The sequence below is a fragment of the Ailuropoda melanoleuca genome, chromosome 2 (assembly GCF_002007445.2).
Source record: "Ailuropoda melanoleuca isolate Jingjing chromosome 2, ASM200744v2, whole genome shotgun sequence".
In the NCBI taxonomy this organism is placed as follows: Eukaryota; Metazoa; Chordata; class Mammalia; order Carnivora; family Ursidae; genus Ailuropoda; species Ailuropoda melanoleuca.
In genome coordinates, this window is record NC_048219.1 from 31166726 (window position 1) to 31185153 (window position 18428).

An 18428-nucleotide genomic window follows, 5' to 3' on the forward strand; every position below is an offset into this window, starting at 1 on the left:
GCAGGGCTGATTTAGTGGTCATTAACTCCTTTAGTTTTTGTTCATCTGGGAAACGCTCTCTTCTTCTATTCTTAATGATAGCCTTGCTGGTTAGAGTATTCTTGGCTGCAGATTTTTACAATTCAGCACTTTAATATGTCATGCCATTTTCCTCTGGCTTGCAAAGTTTCTGCAGAAAAATCCACTGATAGCCTTAGGGGGTTTCCATTGTCTTGTAACGGTCTTTTGCTGCAGTTCTGTGTGCCTCCTGGATGTGGCTGTTTCCTTCCCCAGGTTAGGGAAGTTTTCAGCTATTTCGTCAAATTCTCTACCCCCTTTTCTCTCTCTTTTGTGACTCCTATAACAAACATGAATGTTGTTATGTTTGATGGAATCAGAGTCTGTTCTAATTTTGTATAATTCTTCTTGTAGTCAGCTCGATTACCTTCCCTTACTCTGTCTTCTAAGTCATTCCACCAATCATATTTCTCATTTATTGAGTCCTTTGTCTCTGCTATGTTCTTAACTCTGCATTTAGGGTCTCACTGATGTCCTCCATTCTTTTCTTAAGTCCTGTGAGTAGTATCCTTATGATTGATGCTTTAAATTCTCCATCAGGCATGTTACTTCTGTCTCTTTTGCTTAGATTTCCAGACATTGCTTGTCCTGTTCTTTCATTTGGAACAAATTCTTCTGTCTGTCTTCTCATTTGGTCTAAGCTTCTATGCCTGTTTCTGTGTTAGGAAAGTCAGCTACATCTCCTGTTCTTGAGGGTAATAACTCATAGTGTTCTGCAGTGTAGTATCCCCTGTTCCCTGAGCCTGGCATTTCCATGAGTGTCTCCAAAGCTCTGGCTGCATTATGTTCAGGCCAGTTGTCCGCAGAGGCTCTCTTTGTTGGGGGCTGTGGCCCTGGCCTGAATGTGGTGTTTTTAACTGGAAATGAGACCTGTCACTGTTGCCCCTGGAGTTGAGGTCTCAAAACCCCCAGGTTGGAAGATGGGGTGTTGCCAGGGGTTTGGGTTGGTCTTCACCACCTTACTGAGGCAAGCAGACTAGGAAAAGTAGTTCTTCTGGAGCTTGGATAGGTGGTGCTTGTGTAAGCATGTTAGGTAGTGAGTATTAAGCTGTGCTGGTTCTTGCAGGTGGCTTTGTGCTTATGCTGAGGGTTGGGGGAGGGAAATGGCTCCTGTCAGTTCCTTTGTTTCTGGAGGGGTCTCTCCCTGCATGCTGTCTCTCTGGGACATGCCTGGAGCTAAGTAACTACCCTCCCTACTGTGTGCCCCAGGTACTCTTCAGATTGCTGTTTCCACACTACGTTCCTGGGCTGTCTTGTCTTTTCTCCAGGAGCAGCCCCAGTGTCCTCCATGCTGTCTCAGAGCCAAGCACACTGACCTTTAAAACTCCAGGCTTTAGGGGTGCCTGGATGGCTCAGTCATTAAGCCTTCAGTTTAAGTCATGGTCCCAGGGTCCTGGCTCCCCGCTCACCAGGAAGTCTGCTTCTCCCTCTCCTACTCCTGCTTGTGTTCCCTCTCTGTCAAATAAAATCTTGAAAGCAACAACAAAACGAAAAAGGAACACTCCAGGCCTTAAGCCCTGCTGGAATTTAGCCCCGCTTCCATTCCAAGCCAATTGCTCTGGGAATTCATCTTCCCTGCATGCCCCCCTCCCCGCCTTGTTGCCCTTCTTGACAACAGACAACTGTGGCTCCCTTCCCACCACGCTGCCCATAATCCGTTTCTCTTCCAAGCTGTATTTCTGCACTTTGTACCTTCTTTGATGGGGCCTCTTACTTTTAATTGTGGAGTTTGTTCTGCCAATCTTCAGATAGATTTCTGGGGTATTTAGGATGATGTATTCGTGGGATGAAGTGAGCCTAGAGTTCTCCTAATCTGCTGCTCTATTCCCCTTTCCTCTATGAATACTGCTGATGCATGAATACTTCTGATGCTTGGCTTTTATTGGTGACTACCCTTTGGAACATGAAAAGACAAAAGTACCCACAAGCTTCAAAAATAGTCTCATAGCAAACCATAAGAGACTCTTAACTATAGAAAACAAACTAAGGGTTGCTGGAAGGGCAGTGAATGAGGTGATGGGCAGCAAGGAGGGCACACTGTTGTAGTGAGCACTGTCATATGCAACTGATGAATCACTGAACTCTACCTCTGAATTAAGTAGTTGCACAGTATAAAGAATGAGGTCATGGGACAAATTCCATCACATCCTTGAAGGCTAAAGAATGGAGCAAAGTGGTGCCTGGGTTGCTCGTTGGTTAAGCATCTGACTCTTGGTTTCAGCTCAGATTGTGAGATCCCTGTGTCAGGCTTCACACTGAGCACGGAGTCTGCTAAGAGATTATTTCTCCCTCTCCCACTCATGCTGTCTAAAAGAAATAAATCTTAAAAAAAAATACAATGGAGCAAAATTGTTCAGTTTTTCAGTGTTGAGGATGCCAACATTTTTTAAAACAGCTGTATGCCTATATAGAATTTATCTCCTGGATAGTGCACAGCATGTAAAAATAGAATGTTCTTTACAGCTCCATTTTATTTTTAATTCTGTTTGAATAGGTGGTCAGGCATAGAATTATTTTTCTTTGGACAACAGGATGTTTTAACCCTACAGCATATGTATATTTAAATTGTGTTAAATATATTTAGGCTCTTCCTTTAGGAATACATTACTTTTCAGCATCCTATTCCCAAAAGAAGCCAATATTGAACAGCATTTGTCTTTTTGATAAAGGAGCAGGACGCTTATAGACTGAGCCATAATTACATTTTAAGATTACACCTTAAATCTGAGTATTAAAAGATCCTGGTTACACTATTTACTTTTCGGAAGTAAATTACACCCAATTTAAATGCACGACATCTTCTAGAAATTATAAACAGTCGTGTACTAATATTAGAAGCAAACTAACCATCTGCACAACTGCCTAGGTGCCATAAGGCGTGATTTCCAACTTTGGCTACGGCTCATTAAATAAATGCTCGAATGCTAACACACACTGTTTCACACTCTCTTGAGCCAGCAGTGAAACAGATACAATATAGACATTGAAAGATAACCATTAAGGAGTAAAACCAACATCTAAATGTGGAGGATTTGTTTTTCTCTTCTCCATTTCCACAGATCCCACCATCACTTGACATGCGAACTGAACCTGAGGTGAGGCAGGACTGAGGTCTCAGACTAGTCCTTACTAATGCAGCCCCTGCTATTGGAGCTTGATCTTCCTAAGGTGACCAGCCTTGATGCCTGAGAAAACAGAAAAGTAGAGGCCAGCAGAGTAGTGAGTGCAGATTTCTTGTCTGATAATATNCCCAGTTTGATTGTTACACTGTAGAGAAGTCTGATAATATACTCAGGAGACACGAGAATAAAGTCTCTTCCAAAGTAATCCTTAAAACTTCCTGAATTTTAATAAATTCAGTAGTCTTCCTTTGAGACTAACATACACAGCAGTATATTATTTAGAATTCAAAATTTGTAGTATAAAACCACTTACTTGAAATCTAGGTGTTCAATTAGTACATATCCATCTGTAGACACAAAAATCAGTATTACGAAAGTTATAGAGAGACTGCTTTGAGGTTTTTTTTTTTTTTTTTAACAGTGACTGAAATTTTATGAGCCAGTAACTTACATTTGCCTTTGGAATTGCGACAAATCACCAGATTTTCTTCAGTGGTATCAATGACTTGCAGTTCTTCTCCAGGGGTTATTGGCAAATCGAATATTCCATTTCTTGAATTACTGGAACATGCCACTGCTGTGTTGATGATGGTAATCTCTTTGTCATACTGAAAGAAATTACTAATCAGACTATATGTATAGTTTTTATTCTAACTAAATTAATGGAGGACATAATATAATAACCTCAAACTCAAGATGCTAAATGTTAAATAACATCTAAAGTACTAGGAAAATAGTAGCAAAATGCCACAATCTTATATTTAATTTGGTACAGTCATATTTTCAAAGTGTTTTCACACCTCTTATCTAATTGTAGTAGAATGAATTCCAGCAGATGAGATATCTATAACATGGCTATAAATTAAATTCCATGGATGGTTTATTAACTGTTTCAGTAATAAAGTTGCCATCAAACTCAGGAATGGAGAAGTTTAAGAAGGAAAGAAAAAACCTCTTTGTGTGTAGTGCTTTAGAGTTTATAATGTTCTTATATACCTAGCATTTCTAGATGGCACTCTTTCTACCCCTCCTCTCTGGTGGGCTTATATATAAAGTAGTAGATATGGGGGGCAATTCCCACTCCCCTTCTGGTGTCAAAGACAGGCATTTGTGGAAAAACTGATGAGAAATTAAAATTACGACCTTAAGGGAGGTTTTTTGTGTGTGATAAACTAGCCAGCCTATACATCTATAGGTATATAACTTTTTTTTTTTTTGATATACCACCTTCTAATGTATTGATAGCTGTTGACTCAGAAAAAGTAGTTCCAGAATACAAAGCTTATATTTACAGATGTCTGCTTAACCCAATTAGGGTGGCCAGACATCTCCCTCTGCTCAGGACAATCTGCTTGTATCTGGTATCTCTACACGTAGTCAGGATTAGGTATGCCTTCTTCAACTCTCAGAAGTGTGCTGGATTTGAATGATAAAGTATATCACTCTATACCAAATGGGATCTGATCCACAAGATAGATTTTTCTTTTGCCTAACAAAGTAATAACTTCCTTACTGATTTCTTATCATTTTCCAGGCCATTGTTCATTATGAATACAGTGATTTCTTAAAATGAAAATCTAATCAGGCCATTTTCCTTTTTTCAAATTCTAAAGATTCTTCACTGCTTTCATGGTAAGATCCAGATTTCTCAGCTTGACATTCGGGTTCCCTGGCATACTGTCATTTCCCATGCTCCCATTTCTGCCCCATTAATGAAGCCCCATCAAGCTATATGATGATCCGGAATTTATCAGGTACCTTTTCTATTTCTAGGCCAATGCTCATGTGTTTTCTTCCACTTGAAATAGCTTTTTCTCTTAACCACTTCTCATGAAGACTTTCACAACTGTAATGTATAATTTTCTGTTTAACTACACTTTGTATATACTCCTATTACAGCATTTAATAAACATATTATCTTAAAATGAAAATGGAAGACAGTTTTATTCAACCTTGTACTCTTACTGCCTAGCACAAATGAGGCACTAATCTTGTGATTTGAGCTGAATAAAAATGACTGATACAGCATAGTTTTTCTAACGATATATAAGGAAAATGCACCACAGGCAGGAAGAATGGAATCATACAAAAGAGCTATGTGATAGTCACAAAGTGCGAAAAGCACTAAATGGAATGTAGGGTCATTTCATCAAGTAATTGTTACACTGTTGTTTTTTAGTTAAACTAACAACATCACAGTTGCAGTAAATAATTTCATATCATGGTTTCTAGATATAATAACCCTAATGAAGATGAGGGATTTGTGTATATTTTTAGTTCATTCCAAAAACATTTTTGGACATTTACAAAGGTAATTTTATTCTGCTGTACACATGGATCTAAAGATAACCCTGTCCTCCAAGAGCTCATAGTTTCATTGGCGAACACGTAATTGCTGTACTGTTCATGCTCGTGATAAGCTTAGCTGTAGAGGAAGAGTAATTTCCTTAACGAGCAAGTGTGGGTCAGTATTCCTGGAGGAGAGGAGATGCCTTGACTGGATGTGGATAAATGAACGAAAGCTAGTCAGTCAGATGGGGAAAAGTAGCAGGAGTATCACCAGATAGTTGGAGCAGACCAAGTAAGTGCCTAGAGGAAGGGAGTAGCGGGACAGAACTGAGTGGTTTGCTGCCAAAGCCTGAAGTGCAAGGTGAAGAATGGCAGGAAAGACAAGGAGAAGTACGACATGAAGAGCTTTTATCCATTTCGTAATAGGGAATAGTAGTGACTTGGAGAAATTTTGTGAGCAGGATGCCCACATTGTCTCTCAAACCAGCATCTGGGACCTGGGAGCTATTCAGTATGTTTCTTAATAAATTCTCATGGTGACTGACAGTATATAAAATTATGAGGAAGGACTGTTTGAACCTTGGAATGTTTGAACCATGGTTTCGTAATGACAGAAGAAGTCAAGGAACTTCATTCACTCATTTGTTGTTTATTCATTTGTTATTCTCATCATGCATTCACTTACTGAACACTATGTGTCCAGATATATGTTGGGAGGTAGGGAGCAAACTTGAATGAGACAAAATCTCTACTCAGAGAGGACCTAGGTTTAGCTCAGAATACACACACATACACAGGCTGTGTCATAACAGACCAGTGTGAGAACAGACGTGTGTATAACAGATAGATAAAATGTGCTGAGTAACTTTCCCAGGAAGAGTGGGTAACATTTGAACAGAGCTTTAAGAGTAACTTAGGAGTTCTTCCAGGCAGAGGGGAGAGCAGGTGTAAAGGCACGATAATATAGAAATGCATCAGGAAAAAACTGTATTGGCTGTTGAGTCATGGATCCTATCTATCCCAGAGGCAAGGTACAACACTCTTGTAGGACCTTTAGTAATAGTAAAAGCTAGGAATTTCTGTCTAACTTTTACCTTCCGAGGAGAACATACCTCAAATTGTTCTCTAAAACGTTTTTCTTCTTTTTCCATTCTCATCTTTTCTAAGTTTTGCTTCTTGGTTCTGAAGAAATTTCTAGGAGATAAAGTGGCAAAAAATATGCAGGTTGGGTTAAATGTACCATAATAAAACTCTAAGTTCCCAAATCTATAAACTCATGATACTTCAGGATAAACTCAGGTATAATTTCATATGTATATACTTTTACATAAAATCATACATATATATATATATATATATATAATTATATACATACACACATATTTCCAGTAGAGCAGAGTGTCAGAACAACTGAACAGGGTAAGTAATACCAATTGCTTTTTCCTATAAGTAAAAAGGTTGTGGGGGCGCCTGGGTGGCTCAGTCAGTTAAGCGTCTGCCTTCAGCTCAGGTCATGATCACGCCCCACATCCAGTTCCCTGTGCAGTGAGGAGTCTCTCTACCCTTCCACCCCCTGCTCGTGTTTTCTCTCTCTCTCTCTTTCTCTCTCAAATAAATAAAATCTTTAAAGAAAAATGGAAAGGCTGTGGGGGTTTTTTGATACCAAGATAATTTGGAATAAAACCAAATTGGTTAAGCAATTTAAGTTAAACAAGAAACTTCTCTGAGGGTTCAAAATATAATTAGCTTGTTTAAAAAAATCATAAATCTTTATGCTTCAGAGAACTGTTCTGTTTGCTGAATGGTTCTGGAGAAGAATCAAATTAAGAAAATAAAGTAAGATACCACAAAATCAGTGCAAAATTGTCAGCACATACAATTGGAGAGGCTGATTACACTCAATCCTCCCTTTGCCTCCCTCCTGCTCTTCACATGGGGCTTGGCGCTGCGTTTTAGCAGTTTAACATATTGACAGAAGGAAACAAGTCCTATTAGTTTTATTCAGATGTGTCTCCTACATCTTTTTCATTCTGTCCCAAGATTGTAGGCACTGCCACCTTTCACTTCCTACCTGAGATAACGTCTTCTCTTGCCTCTCCTTCCTCAAATCCATCTGCATACCTGCCTCCAGAGTCTTTTTTCTAAAATGTAATTGATGTCATGCTTTTGCTTAAAACCTTTGTCTCTAGTGCCCATAAGATAAAGTAAAATTCCTTAGCGTGGTACACAGGGCATTTTATAAGCCCCAATCTACCTTTCCTGCTTCACAAGTGCACACACACATCTATGTGTTAGAACATCTTAGAAAGTGGGCTATCATTTCTATGCCTTTATACCTGGAATATCCTTCCCTGACTTCTCTGAAAATCTGTCATCATCTTTGGTTCATAAAGGGATTATAAAAGGGTTGAACTAATGTAGAATGGATTTTTTATTGGTGGAACAAGTTATGATAGAAACCACTGAAAAAGGAACAAAAAGCACTAGAAATTAATACATCAATCTACAGGAATACGATAGCCCCAATATCACATTTTAAAATATACCATATTTTAAAATTTACTCAGTTGAAAGTGAAAGTAAACTATAATATCAGTTTGTTGTAGGAAAAAAAGCACCAGAAAATTGTTTCCTGAAAGACTTACATGTAAATTAAAATACTAAACATTTTTTGTGGAGGAGTGTCAAAAATTTCACTAATATTTTCTCTCTTGAAATTCTGCTTTGCTATGCTATGTAAAGTATGAGGTTTGTGGTGGAGAGATGCTTTTCTAGTCTGTGAATACATCTTTTGAACTTGGGGAAAGCAAGTTCCATCAAGTCTAAGCCCAAAGAAAATAAGGTTATGGAAAGGGCCATCCTGTGTCATCCTCTGTGTTTAAATGTGGTATAGACAGATGTCTGCTTTCTTTTGGGGTTCCCTTTAGGACTTTTCTAGACAAGTTCCCCAGAGAAGACAGACCACACAGTGTTCCCAGCTCAATGGTTATTTAGACAAGGATTTCCCCAAGACGACCGTTAAAAGTACCTCAGATCCTGTGCCCTGTCCTCCAGAGCACAGATCACGTAATAACCATCTGAGACAGTAAAAATATCACCTCCCCCGACAGCCAGCTGGGAACTTGAATCACAAGAATGAAGGTTCGATCATGAGTTGATAAAGCAGTGTTTTTTAATTCTAACACTAATGTAGTCACAACTAGAAATGTGTTTTAGGGAAATTAGTCTTGTTATGTGATCATAGTTTCTCCAAATTTAAGTTCTAATTGGTGTATTATTTAAGCTCCATCTATAGGGGAAAAGTTCTTACAGAAGAAGACAGAGTTTTTTCATCATTTGATAATGGTTGCCTTGAAATCTTTCCTTACTCCCTATCCACCAAAGTCTGGATGATGACAAGAGAAATGTGTGTGGCACTTTACATTTTCATATGCCTTTTCTCCTTTAATCCTCTCAACTGTACAGTGATGTAGGTGCTATTATTCTCATTTTATAGATGAGGAACCTGATAATCAAATGTAATGACTTGCCTAAAGTCACACAGCTCTAAGAGGTATAAATTTCAGCAGGTAAGCTGTAATTTAAGTGTACTTGTGCACCTACCTTTCTGATTCTTTAGTACCTTTTCTCTCTTTTTTTTCTTTTGCCATCAAAAACTTGGGCTTCCAAGTTTTTAGTTGGTCTCCATCTCTGAGGAACAAAATAATTTGAGCAAGTAAATAATGAGCTAAAACTTTTATGGAAACATCAGTACTTTCTGGACAATTAAGTTTACAAAAAGGTTAAAACATCATCTAGAAGTATATTTGGATAATCTACGTCAAGACCAGATTATAAATAGCTTAGGCTTTGCAAGCCATACCATCTTTGTGGTAACTACTAAATTCTGCTGTTGTGACTGTATTTACAAAACCAAGCGGTCAGCTGTTTCGGCCCACCGTTTGCTGACCCCTGATGTGTGGTGGTCCAAATTTGAAACCGGAAGCAAGAGAGCAACCTGTTTTTAATTGCATTTCCCTTCCTGAGCCTCAGTTTCTTTGTCTCTAAAATATGAATAATATTAACCATTACCTTGAGACAAGATAAATCTAGTGTTTAGTACTAGTAGAAAAGGATGCAGGGAGGAGTTGGGGAAGATGGCAAAGTAGGAAGACCCTAAGCTTGCCTTGCCCCATGGATACAACTAGATAACATGCACATCAGTGTAAATAACCCAGAACATGATCTGAAGACTGGCAGAACAGACTTCATAGCTAAATGTAGAGAAGCCATACTGAAGAGGGTAGGAAGGGCAGAGTCACTGTAGGGAGCTAAACAGACCCTTAGGACTATACATGGGAGGGAGGGATGCTGTGGGCATGGAGAAAAGAAAACAGACACCCCAGGCATAGGGAAGATGACCCCCCCCACCTCCAGTATTTGGCTTTGAAAACCAGAGGGGCCAAATTTCATGAGTTCTTACAATCAGTGGGGCTTAACACCTGGAACTTTAAAAAACGAGCAGGCTCAAGTCTGGGAGAACCAAAAGGACTAGAGGAAGCTGAGTTCTTGCCCTTAAAGAGAAAGCACAACAAACAGCTCCAAGGAGATACAGCCAGCAGTTTGAAAAACACCGGGGGCATGCGGGAGGGAGCGTTATTTATTAACATTAGAATAGGCACTGGAGGGACAGGGATCTTCTCTGGAAACAAAGGAGCAGGAGGGCACCATTTCCTCCCCTGCTTCCCAGCCTTGACACCTATGGGAACCAGTGCTGTGAACACTCTCCACCTAGCTTGCTAACACCACTCACCTGCCCCCATGCACTTCTGTGGATCTGCCCCCTCCAACCTTGCCTACCTCAGTCTGGAGGTTGCAGGCCCCCTCCCACGGCTCATGGTGGAAAGGCCTTGCTGGCAGTGCACCCACCCTTGTCTTCTGTGAACCTGCCCCTCCAATATGCACTTGGCTGGAGCCTGGCAGTGTTCAAGCAGCCCCAGTAGGGGGCAGCACGACCGCAAAGTGATTCCTGTTCCAGGAGAGGGAAAGATAATTACACATGGGTCAGACTGTGGCTCGGGTGGTGGCCTGGGGGCAGACATCTGGTCTGACTGCAGGCCCTGCCCACCAACAAAAGCTGCTTAGGGGACAACACAGGGAAACTGCCTTACAGTTCAGTGCTACTGCATCTCTGGCAAACACCTGGTCTGAGTCATCTCAAACTCAAGGCCAGTTCCAGACTGGCCAACTAGTAACACAGGGGCCAAACCCTGCCTACAACAGGTAGAGAGCCATTGCAGATGACTGGACTGAAGGCAAATGCGGCTCAGCCACAACAGCAAGACACACACAACACACATAGGAGACAGCCCAGAAGCACCAAGTTCTGGCGAACAGGAGACACTACAGTGCAGGACACTATAGGACTTCTTCATAAAGCCACTACTTTCAAAAACAGGAGATGGAGGTGACTTTTGTAACACATAAAAACACGAAGAGTTAGACAACATAGGAGACAGAGGAATTGTCCAAAATGAAAGAACAGGCAAAAATCACAGCAACAGACCTAACCGAAACAGGGATAAGTAAATGCAAGTTAGGAAATTTAAAGTAATTGTCATAATGATACTGGACTTGAGAAAAGAGTGGAAGACCTCAGTGAGACCCTTCACAAAGAGACAGAAAACAAAAAATCAGAGATGATGATTTTAATAACTAAAATTAAAAATACACTAGATGGAGGGGCACCTGGGTGGCTCAGTCAGTTAAGTGTCTGACTCTTGGTTTTGGCTTAGGTCATGATCTCATGGGTTGTGAGATCAAGCCCCACATCAGGCTTCATGCTCAGCATGGAGTCTACTTGCAATTCTGTCTCTGCCGCTATCTTGGCTCGTGTGCTCTCTCTCAAATAAATAAAATATTTTTAAAAACACACTAGATAGAACAAAGGGTAAACTAAAGGAAGCAGAATAACTGATCAGAGACCTGGAGGACAAAGTAATGAGAAGCAATCAAGCTGAACAGGAGAGAGTTAAAAAAAAAAAAAAAAAAAAAAAAAAAAAAAAAAAAAAAAAAAAGAAAAGAAGAGACTTAGGGAATTCAGTGACACTATCAGGTACATTAACATTCATTTTATAGGGCTCCCAGAAGGAGAAGAGAAAGAAAACGGGGCCCAAAATTTATTTGAAGAAATAATAACTGAAAACGTCTGGAATCTGGGGAAGGAAACACATTTAGAGCCAGAGGTACAGCAAGTTCCCAACAAAATCACCCTGAGGAGGTCCACACCAAGACATATAGCGATTAAAATGGCTAAAAGTAGTGATGAGAGAATTGTAAAAGTAGCAAGAGGAAAAAAAATTACATATAAGGGAAACTCTGTAAGGCTATTAGCTGATTTTCAGCAGAAATTTTATAGGTCAGAAGGGAGTGAGATGGTATATTCAAAGTGCTGAAAGAAAAAAACCCAAAAAAACCAAAACCCTGCCACCAAGAATACTCTATCCAGCAAGGATATCATTCAGAATAGAAGGAGAGATAGAGAGTCCCAGACAAATAAAAGTTAAAGGAATTCAGGACCATGAAACCAATTTTATAAGAAAGATTAAAGGGGATTCTTTGTGTGGAAAGAAAAGACCATAAGTAGGAGTAAGAAAAATAGGAACAGAAAAGCAGTAAAAATAACTATATATATAAAAATCAGTCAAGGAATTCACAAAATAAGAGGATGTAAGATATGACACCATATACCTAAAATGTGGGAAGGAGGGGAATAAAGAATGGATTCAAACTTAAGCAACCATCAACTTAGACAGCTTTATGCAGAAAATGGTATATATAAACCCAATGGTAACCTTAAATAAAAAACCAGTAATAGATATACAAAGAAAAAAGATAAAGGTGGGGCGCCTGGGTGGCACGGCGATTAAGCGTCTGCCTTTGGCTCAGGGCATGATCCTGGCGTTGTGGGATCGAGCCCCACATCAGGCTCCTCTGCTATGAGCCTGCTTCTTCCTCTCCCACTCCACCTGCTTGTGTTCCCTCTCTTGCTGGCTGTCTCTATCTCTGTTGAATAAATAAATAAATAAATCTTTAAAAAAAAAAAAGAAAAAAGAGAAAGGAATCTAAGTATATCACTAAATAAAGCCAGCAAACTGAGAGAAGAGAGCAAGAACAGAGAAAAACTACAAAAATAACCATAAAACAAGTAACAAAATGGTAATAAATACATACCTATCAAAAATTACTTTGAATGTAAATGGACTAAACACTCCAGTCAAAAGACATAGGGTGACAGAATGGATAAAAAAGCAAGACCTATCTATATGCTGCCAACAAGAGACTCACCGTAAACCTAAAGACGCCTGCAGAACGATCATGAAGGGATTGAAAAGCAATTATCATGCAAATGGAAGTGAAAAGAAAGCAGCGTAGCAATACTTATATCAGACAAAATGGACTTTAAAACAAAGACTGTAACAAGAGACAAGGACACTATATACTCATAAAGGGAATGATCCAACAAGAAGATATAATGATTGTAAATATTTATACATCCAACGTGGGAGCACCCATACATGAAAAACTAATAACAAACATAAAGGAAGTAATTGATAGTAATACAATAGTAGGGGACTTACACCCCACTTACATCAATGGACAGATCATCTAAATAGAATCAAAAAGGACACTGAGGCTTTGATACATTGGATCAGATGGATCTAACAGATACATCAGAATAGTCCATCCTAAAACAGCAGAATGTAATTCTTTTCAAGTGCACATGGAACATTCTCTGGAATAGGTCACATGTTAGGTTACAAAACAAGTCTCAATAAATTCAAAAATATTGAAGTCATACCATGCATCTTTTCTGATCATGACACTATGAAACTAGAAATCAACTACAAGAAACAAATCAAGAAAGAACACAAATATATGGAGGTTAAATAACATGCTACTAAACAACAAACAACGAATGGATCAACCAAGAAATCAAAGAGGAAATCAAAAGATACACGAGGGGGAGGAGTTAAGATGGCAGAGGAGTAGGGGTCCCCTTTCTCAGCTGGTCCGAGTCGACCTGGATAGGTACTAGACCATCCTGAACAACCATGGAATCAGCCTGAGACGCAGGAAGATACATCTGGATCTCTACAAATGAACATCTCCAGCGCTGAGTATTGAGGTACGAAGCGGGGAACCATGAAACCACGCACAGATATCGGAAGATAAACGGAAGGGGGAGGGAGCCGCTGCGTTAGGGCGCCGGGAAGCGGAAGCCACCTGCACGGGGGAGCGGGCGGAGTCGCGGACCGGCACCCGCGAGACAGCAGACTGAGACCGTGAGCCTGGGAATGCACATGACCAGTCTGAAAACCAGAGCTCCGGAGTGCACGCGAACCACACTGAGACGGAGCTCCGGAGCACACGGGGGCGGCTGGCGACAGGTGGTGTTAGAAACACAAAGGACAGAGACGCGCCAGCCCTGGAAGTGAGGGCTGGGACACCGGCTGTGGGGAGCACATCCCAGGACGCTGCAGGAATGAGCAGCACCAACAGAAACAGAGTTAAAGTGGCCAGAACATCAGTGGAGAACGGTCCGCGATCCCTCTGTTCTGAGACATCCCCGAGAAGGCAGGCTGAAAAATCAAGAAGCCCGCATCCCTAAGATCCCTATAAAACAAGGGTGCACGGCCTGGGTCCCGGCCAATAATTTGGGCTCTGGGCCCATCCCCATCCCCCCTCGCAGGGGACACGGAGACTCTACCCAAACAGGGTTGCCTGAGTATCGGCGCGGCAGGACCCTCCCCGAGAAGGCAGGCTGAAAAATCAAGAAGCCCGCATCCCTAAGATCCCTATAAAACAAGGGTGCACGGCCTGGGTCCCGGCCAATAATTTGGGCTCTGGACAACCTCGCAACCTCTCCTCATCAGAATGACGAGAATGAGAAACCCTCCCCAGCAAAGAAAAGACAATGAGTCTGTGGCCTCTGCCACAGAACTAATGGATATGGATGTAACCAAATTATCAGAAATGGAATTCAGAGTAACAATGGTCAAGATGATGTGTAGACTTGAAAAAAGTATTAACGAAAATGTTAATGAGAATATAGAATCTCTAAGGGCGGAAATGAGAGCGAATCTGGCAGAAATTAAAAATTCTATGAGCCAAATGCAGTCAAAACTAGAGGCTCTGACGGCCAGGGTCACCGAGGCAGAGGAACGCGTTAGCGAATTGGAGGATGGGTTAGTAGAAGAAAAAACGAAAATAGAAGCTGGTCTTAAAAAAATCCACGCCCACGAATGTAGATTACGGGAGATTACTGACTCTATGAAACGATCCAATGTCAGAATCATCGGCATCCCTGAAGGGGTGGAGAAAAACAGAGGTCTAGAAGAGATATTTGAACAAATTGTAGCTGAAAACTTCCCTAATCTAGCAAGGGAAACAAGCATTCGTGTCCAAGAGGCAGAGAGGACCCCATCCAAGCTCAACCAGGACAAACCTACGCCACGGCATGTCATAGTGCAATTCGCAAATATTAGATCCAAGGATACAGTATTGAAAGCGGCCAGGGCAAAGAAATTTCTCACGTACCAAGGCAAAGGTATCAGGATTACGTCAGACCTGTCTACAGAGACCTGGAATGAGAGAAAGGCTTGGGGGGGCATTTTTAAAGCTCTTTCAGAGAAAAACATGCAGCCAAGGATCCTTTATCCAGCAAAGCTGTCATTCAGAATTGATGGAGAAATAAAGACGTTCCAAAATCGCCAATCATTAACCAATTTCGTAACCACGAAACCAGCCCTACAGGAGATATTAAGGGGGGCTCTATAAAGGTAAAAAGGCCCCAAGAGTGATACAGAGCAGCAAGTCACAACCGATACAAAGACTTTAAAGAGAAATGGCATCATTAAAATCATATCTGTCAATAATCTCTATCAATCTAAATGGCTTAAACTCTCCCATAAAACGCCACAGGGTTGCAGATTGGATAAAAAGACATGACCCATCCATTTGCTGTCTACAAGAGACTCATTTTGAACCCAAAGATGCATTCAGACTTAGAGTAAGGGGATGGAGTACCATCTTCCACGCAAATGGACCTCAAAAGAAAGCTGGAGTAGCAATTCTCATATCAGATAGACTGGATTTTAAACTAGAGGCCATAGAGAGAGATACAGAAGGGCACTATATTATTCTTAAAGGAAGTATTCAACAAGTGGATATGACAATTATTAATATATATGCCCCCAACAGGGGAGCAGCAAGATACACAAGCCAACTCTTAACCAAAATAAAGAGACATATAGATAAGAACACAGTAATAGTAGGGGACCTCAACACCCCACTATCAGAAATAGACAGAACACCCTGGCAAAAACTAAGCAAAGAATCAAAGGCTTTGAATGCCATACTCGACGAGTTGGACCTCATAGATATATATAGAACACTACACCCCAGAACCAAAGAATACTCATTCTATTCAAATGCCCATGGAACATTCTCAAGAATAGATCATGCTCTGGGACACAAAACAGGTCTCAGCCAATACCAAAAGATTGAAATTATCCCCTGCATATTCTCAGACCACAACGCTCTGAAATTGGAACTCAACCACAAGGAAAAACCTGGAAGAAACTCAAACACTTGGAGGCTAAGAACCATCCTGCTCAAGAATGACTCGATAAACCAGGAAATCAAAAAACAAATTAAACAATTTATGGAGACCAACGAGAATGAATACACAACGGTCCAAAACCTATGGGATACTGCAAAGGCAGTCCTAAGGGGGAAATACATAGCCATCCAAGCCTCACTCAAAAGAATAGAAAAATCTAAAATGCAGTTTCTATATTCTCACCTCAAGAAACTGGAACAGCAACAGAGGGACAGGCCTAACCCACTGACAAGGAAGGAGTTGACCAAGATTAGAGCAGAAATCAATGAATTAGAGACCAGAACCACAGTAGAGCAGATCAACAGGACTAGAAGCTGGTTCTTTGAGAGAATCCATAAAATTGATAGACCACTGGCAAAACTTGTCCAAAAACAAAGAGAAAGGACTGAGATTATTAAAATTATGACTGAAAAGGGAGAGGTCACGACCAGCACCATTGAAATTGCAAGGATTATTAGAAACTTTTATCAACAGCTATATGCCAAAAAACTAAACAATCTGGAAGAGATGGAGGCCTTCCTGGAAACCTATAAACTACCAAGACTGAAACAGGAAGAAATAGATTTCTTAAATAGGCCAATTAACTATGAAGAAATTGAGTCAGTGATAAACAACCTTCCAAATAATAAAACTCCAGGCCCAGACGGTTTTCCTGGGGAATTCTACCAAACATTCAAAGAAGAAATAATACCTATTCTCCTAAAGCTATTTCAAAAAATAGAAACAGAAGGAAAGCTACCAAACTCATTCTATGAGGCTAATATTACCTTGATCCCCAAACCAGGCAAAGACCCCCTCAAAAAGGAGAATTACAGACCGATTTCTCTAATGAATATGGATGCCAAAATCCTCAACAAGATCCTTGCTAATAGAATCCAACAGTACATTAAAAGGATTATCCATCATGACCAAGTGGGATTCATACCTGGGATGCAAGCATGGTTCAACACTCGCAAATCAATCAATGTGATACATCATATCAACAAGAAAAGACTCAAGAACCATATGATCCTCTCAATTGATGCAGAAAAAGCATTTGACAAAATACAGCATCCTTTCCTGATTAAAACCCTTCAGAGTGTAGGAATAGAGGGTACATTTCTCAATCTCATAAAAGCCATCTATGAAAAGCCTACTGCAAGCATTATTCTCAATGGGGAAAAGCTGGAAGCCTTTCCCTTAAGATCAGGAACACGACAAGGATGCCCACTCTCGCCACTATTATTCAACATAGTACTAGAAGTCCTTGCAACAGCAATCAGAAGACAAAAAGGGATCAAAGGTATCCAAATCGGCAAAGAAGAAGTCAAACTGTCTCTCTTTGCAGATGACATGATACTCTATATGGAAAACCCAAAGGAATCCACTCCCAAACTATTAGAAGTTATAGAACAATTCAGTAAGGTGGCAGGATACAAAATCAATGCCCAGAAATCAGTTGCATTTCTATACACGAATAACGAGACTGAAGAAAGAGAAATTAGGGAATCCATCCCATTTACAATAACACCAAAAACCATGCGTTACCTTGGAATTAACTTAACCAGAGACGTAAAGGACCTATATGCTAGAAACTATAGATCACTTTTGAAAGATATTGAGGAAGACATAAAAAGATGGAAAAATATTCCATGCTCATGGATTGGAAGAATTAACATAGTTAAAATGTCCATACTACCCAGAGCAATCTACACTTTCAATGCTATCCCGATCAAAATACCGAGGACATTTTTCAAAGAACTGGAACAAATAGTCCTTAAATTTGTATGGAACCAGAAAAGGCCCCGAATCTCCAAGGAACTGTTGAAAAGGAAAAACAAAGCTGGGGGCATCACAATGCCGGATTTCGAGCTGTACTACAAAGCTGTGATCACAAAGACAGCATGGTACTGGCACAAAAACAGACACATCGACCAATGGAACAGAATAGAGAACCCAGAAATGGACCCTCGGCTCTTTGGGCAACTAATCTTTGATAAAGCAGGAAAAAACATCCGGTGGAAAAAAGACAGTCTCTTCAATAAATGGTGCTGGGAAAATTGGACAGCTACATGCAAAAGAATGAAACTTGACCACTCTCTCACACCATACACAAAGATAAACTCCAAATGGATGAAAGACCTCGATGTGAGACAGAAATCCATCAAAATCCTAGAGGAGAACATAGGCAGCAACCTCTACGACATCAGCCACAGCAGCTTTTTTCACGACACATCTCCAAAGGCAAGAGAAACAAAAGATAAAATGAACTTGTGGGACTTTATCAGGATAAAAAGCTTCTGCACAGCCAAGGAAAC

General features: G+C 40.4%; 1 protein-coding gene across 1 annotated transcript in view; it reads right to left on the bottom strand.

Annotated features, from left to right (window-relative positions):
- Positions 1 to 3113: 3113 nt before the first annotated feature.
- The window catches only part of FYB2 (FYN binding protein 2), a 123719-nt gene continuing 108404 nt past the window's right edge, over positions 3114 to 18428 (bottom strand). Inside the window, exons 16-20 of the mRNA XM_034653257.1 lie at positions 9072 to 9158; positions 6581 to 6662; positions 3631 to 3787; positions 3493 to 3526; positions 3114 to 3242 (exon numbers count right to left, since the gene is read on the bottom strand). Of these exons, the coding sequence (XP_034509148.1) occupies positions 3221 to 3242; positions 3493 to 3526; positions 3631 to 3787; positions 6581 to 6662; positions 9072 to 9158 (382 nt within the window). The 3' untranslated portion in view covers positions 3114 to 3220. The remainder of the gene's footprint in view (positions 3243 to 3492; positions 3527 to 3630; positions 3788 to 6580; positions 6663 to 9071; positions 9159 to 18428) is intronic.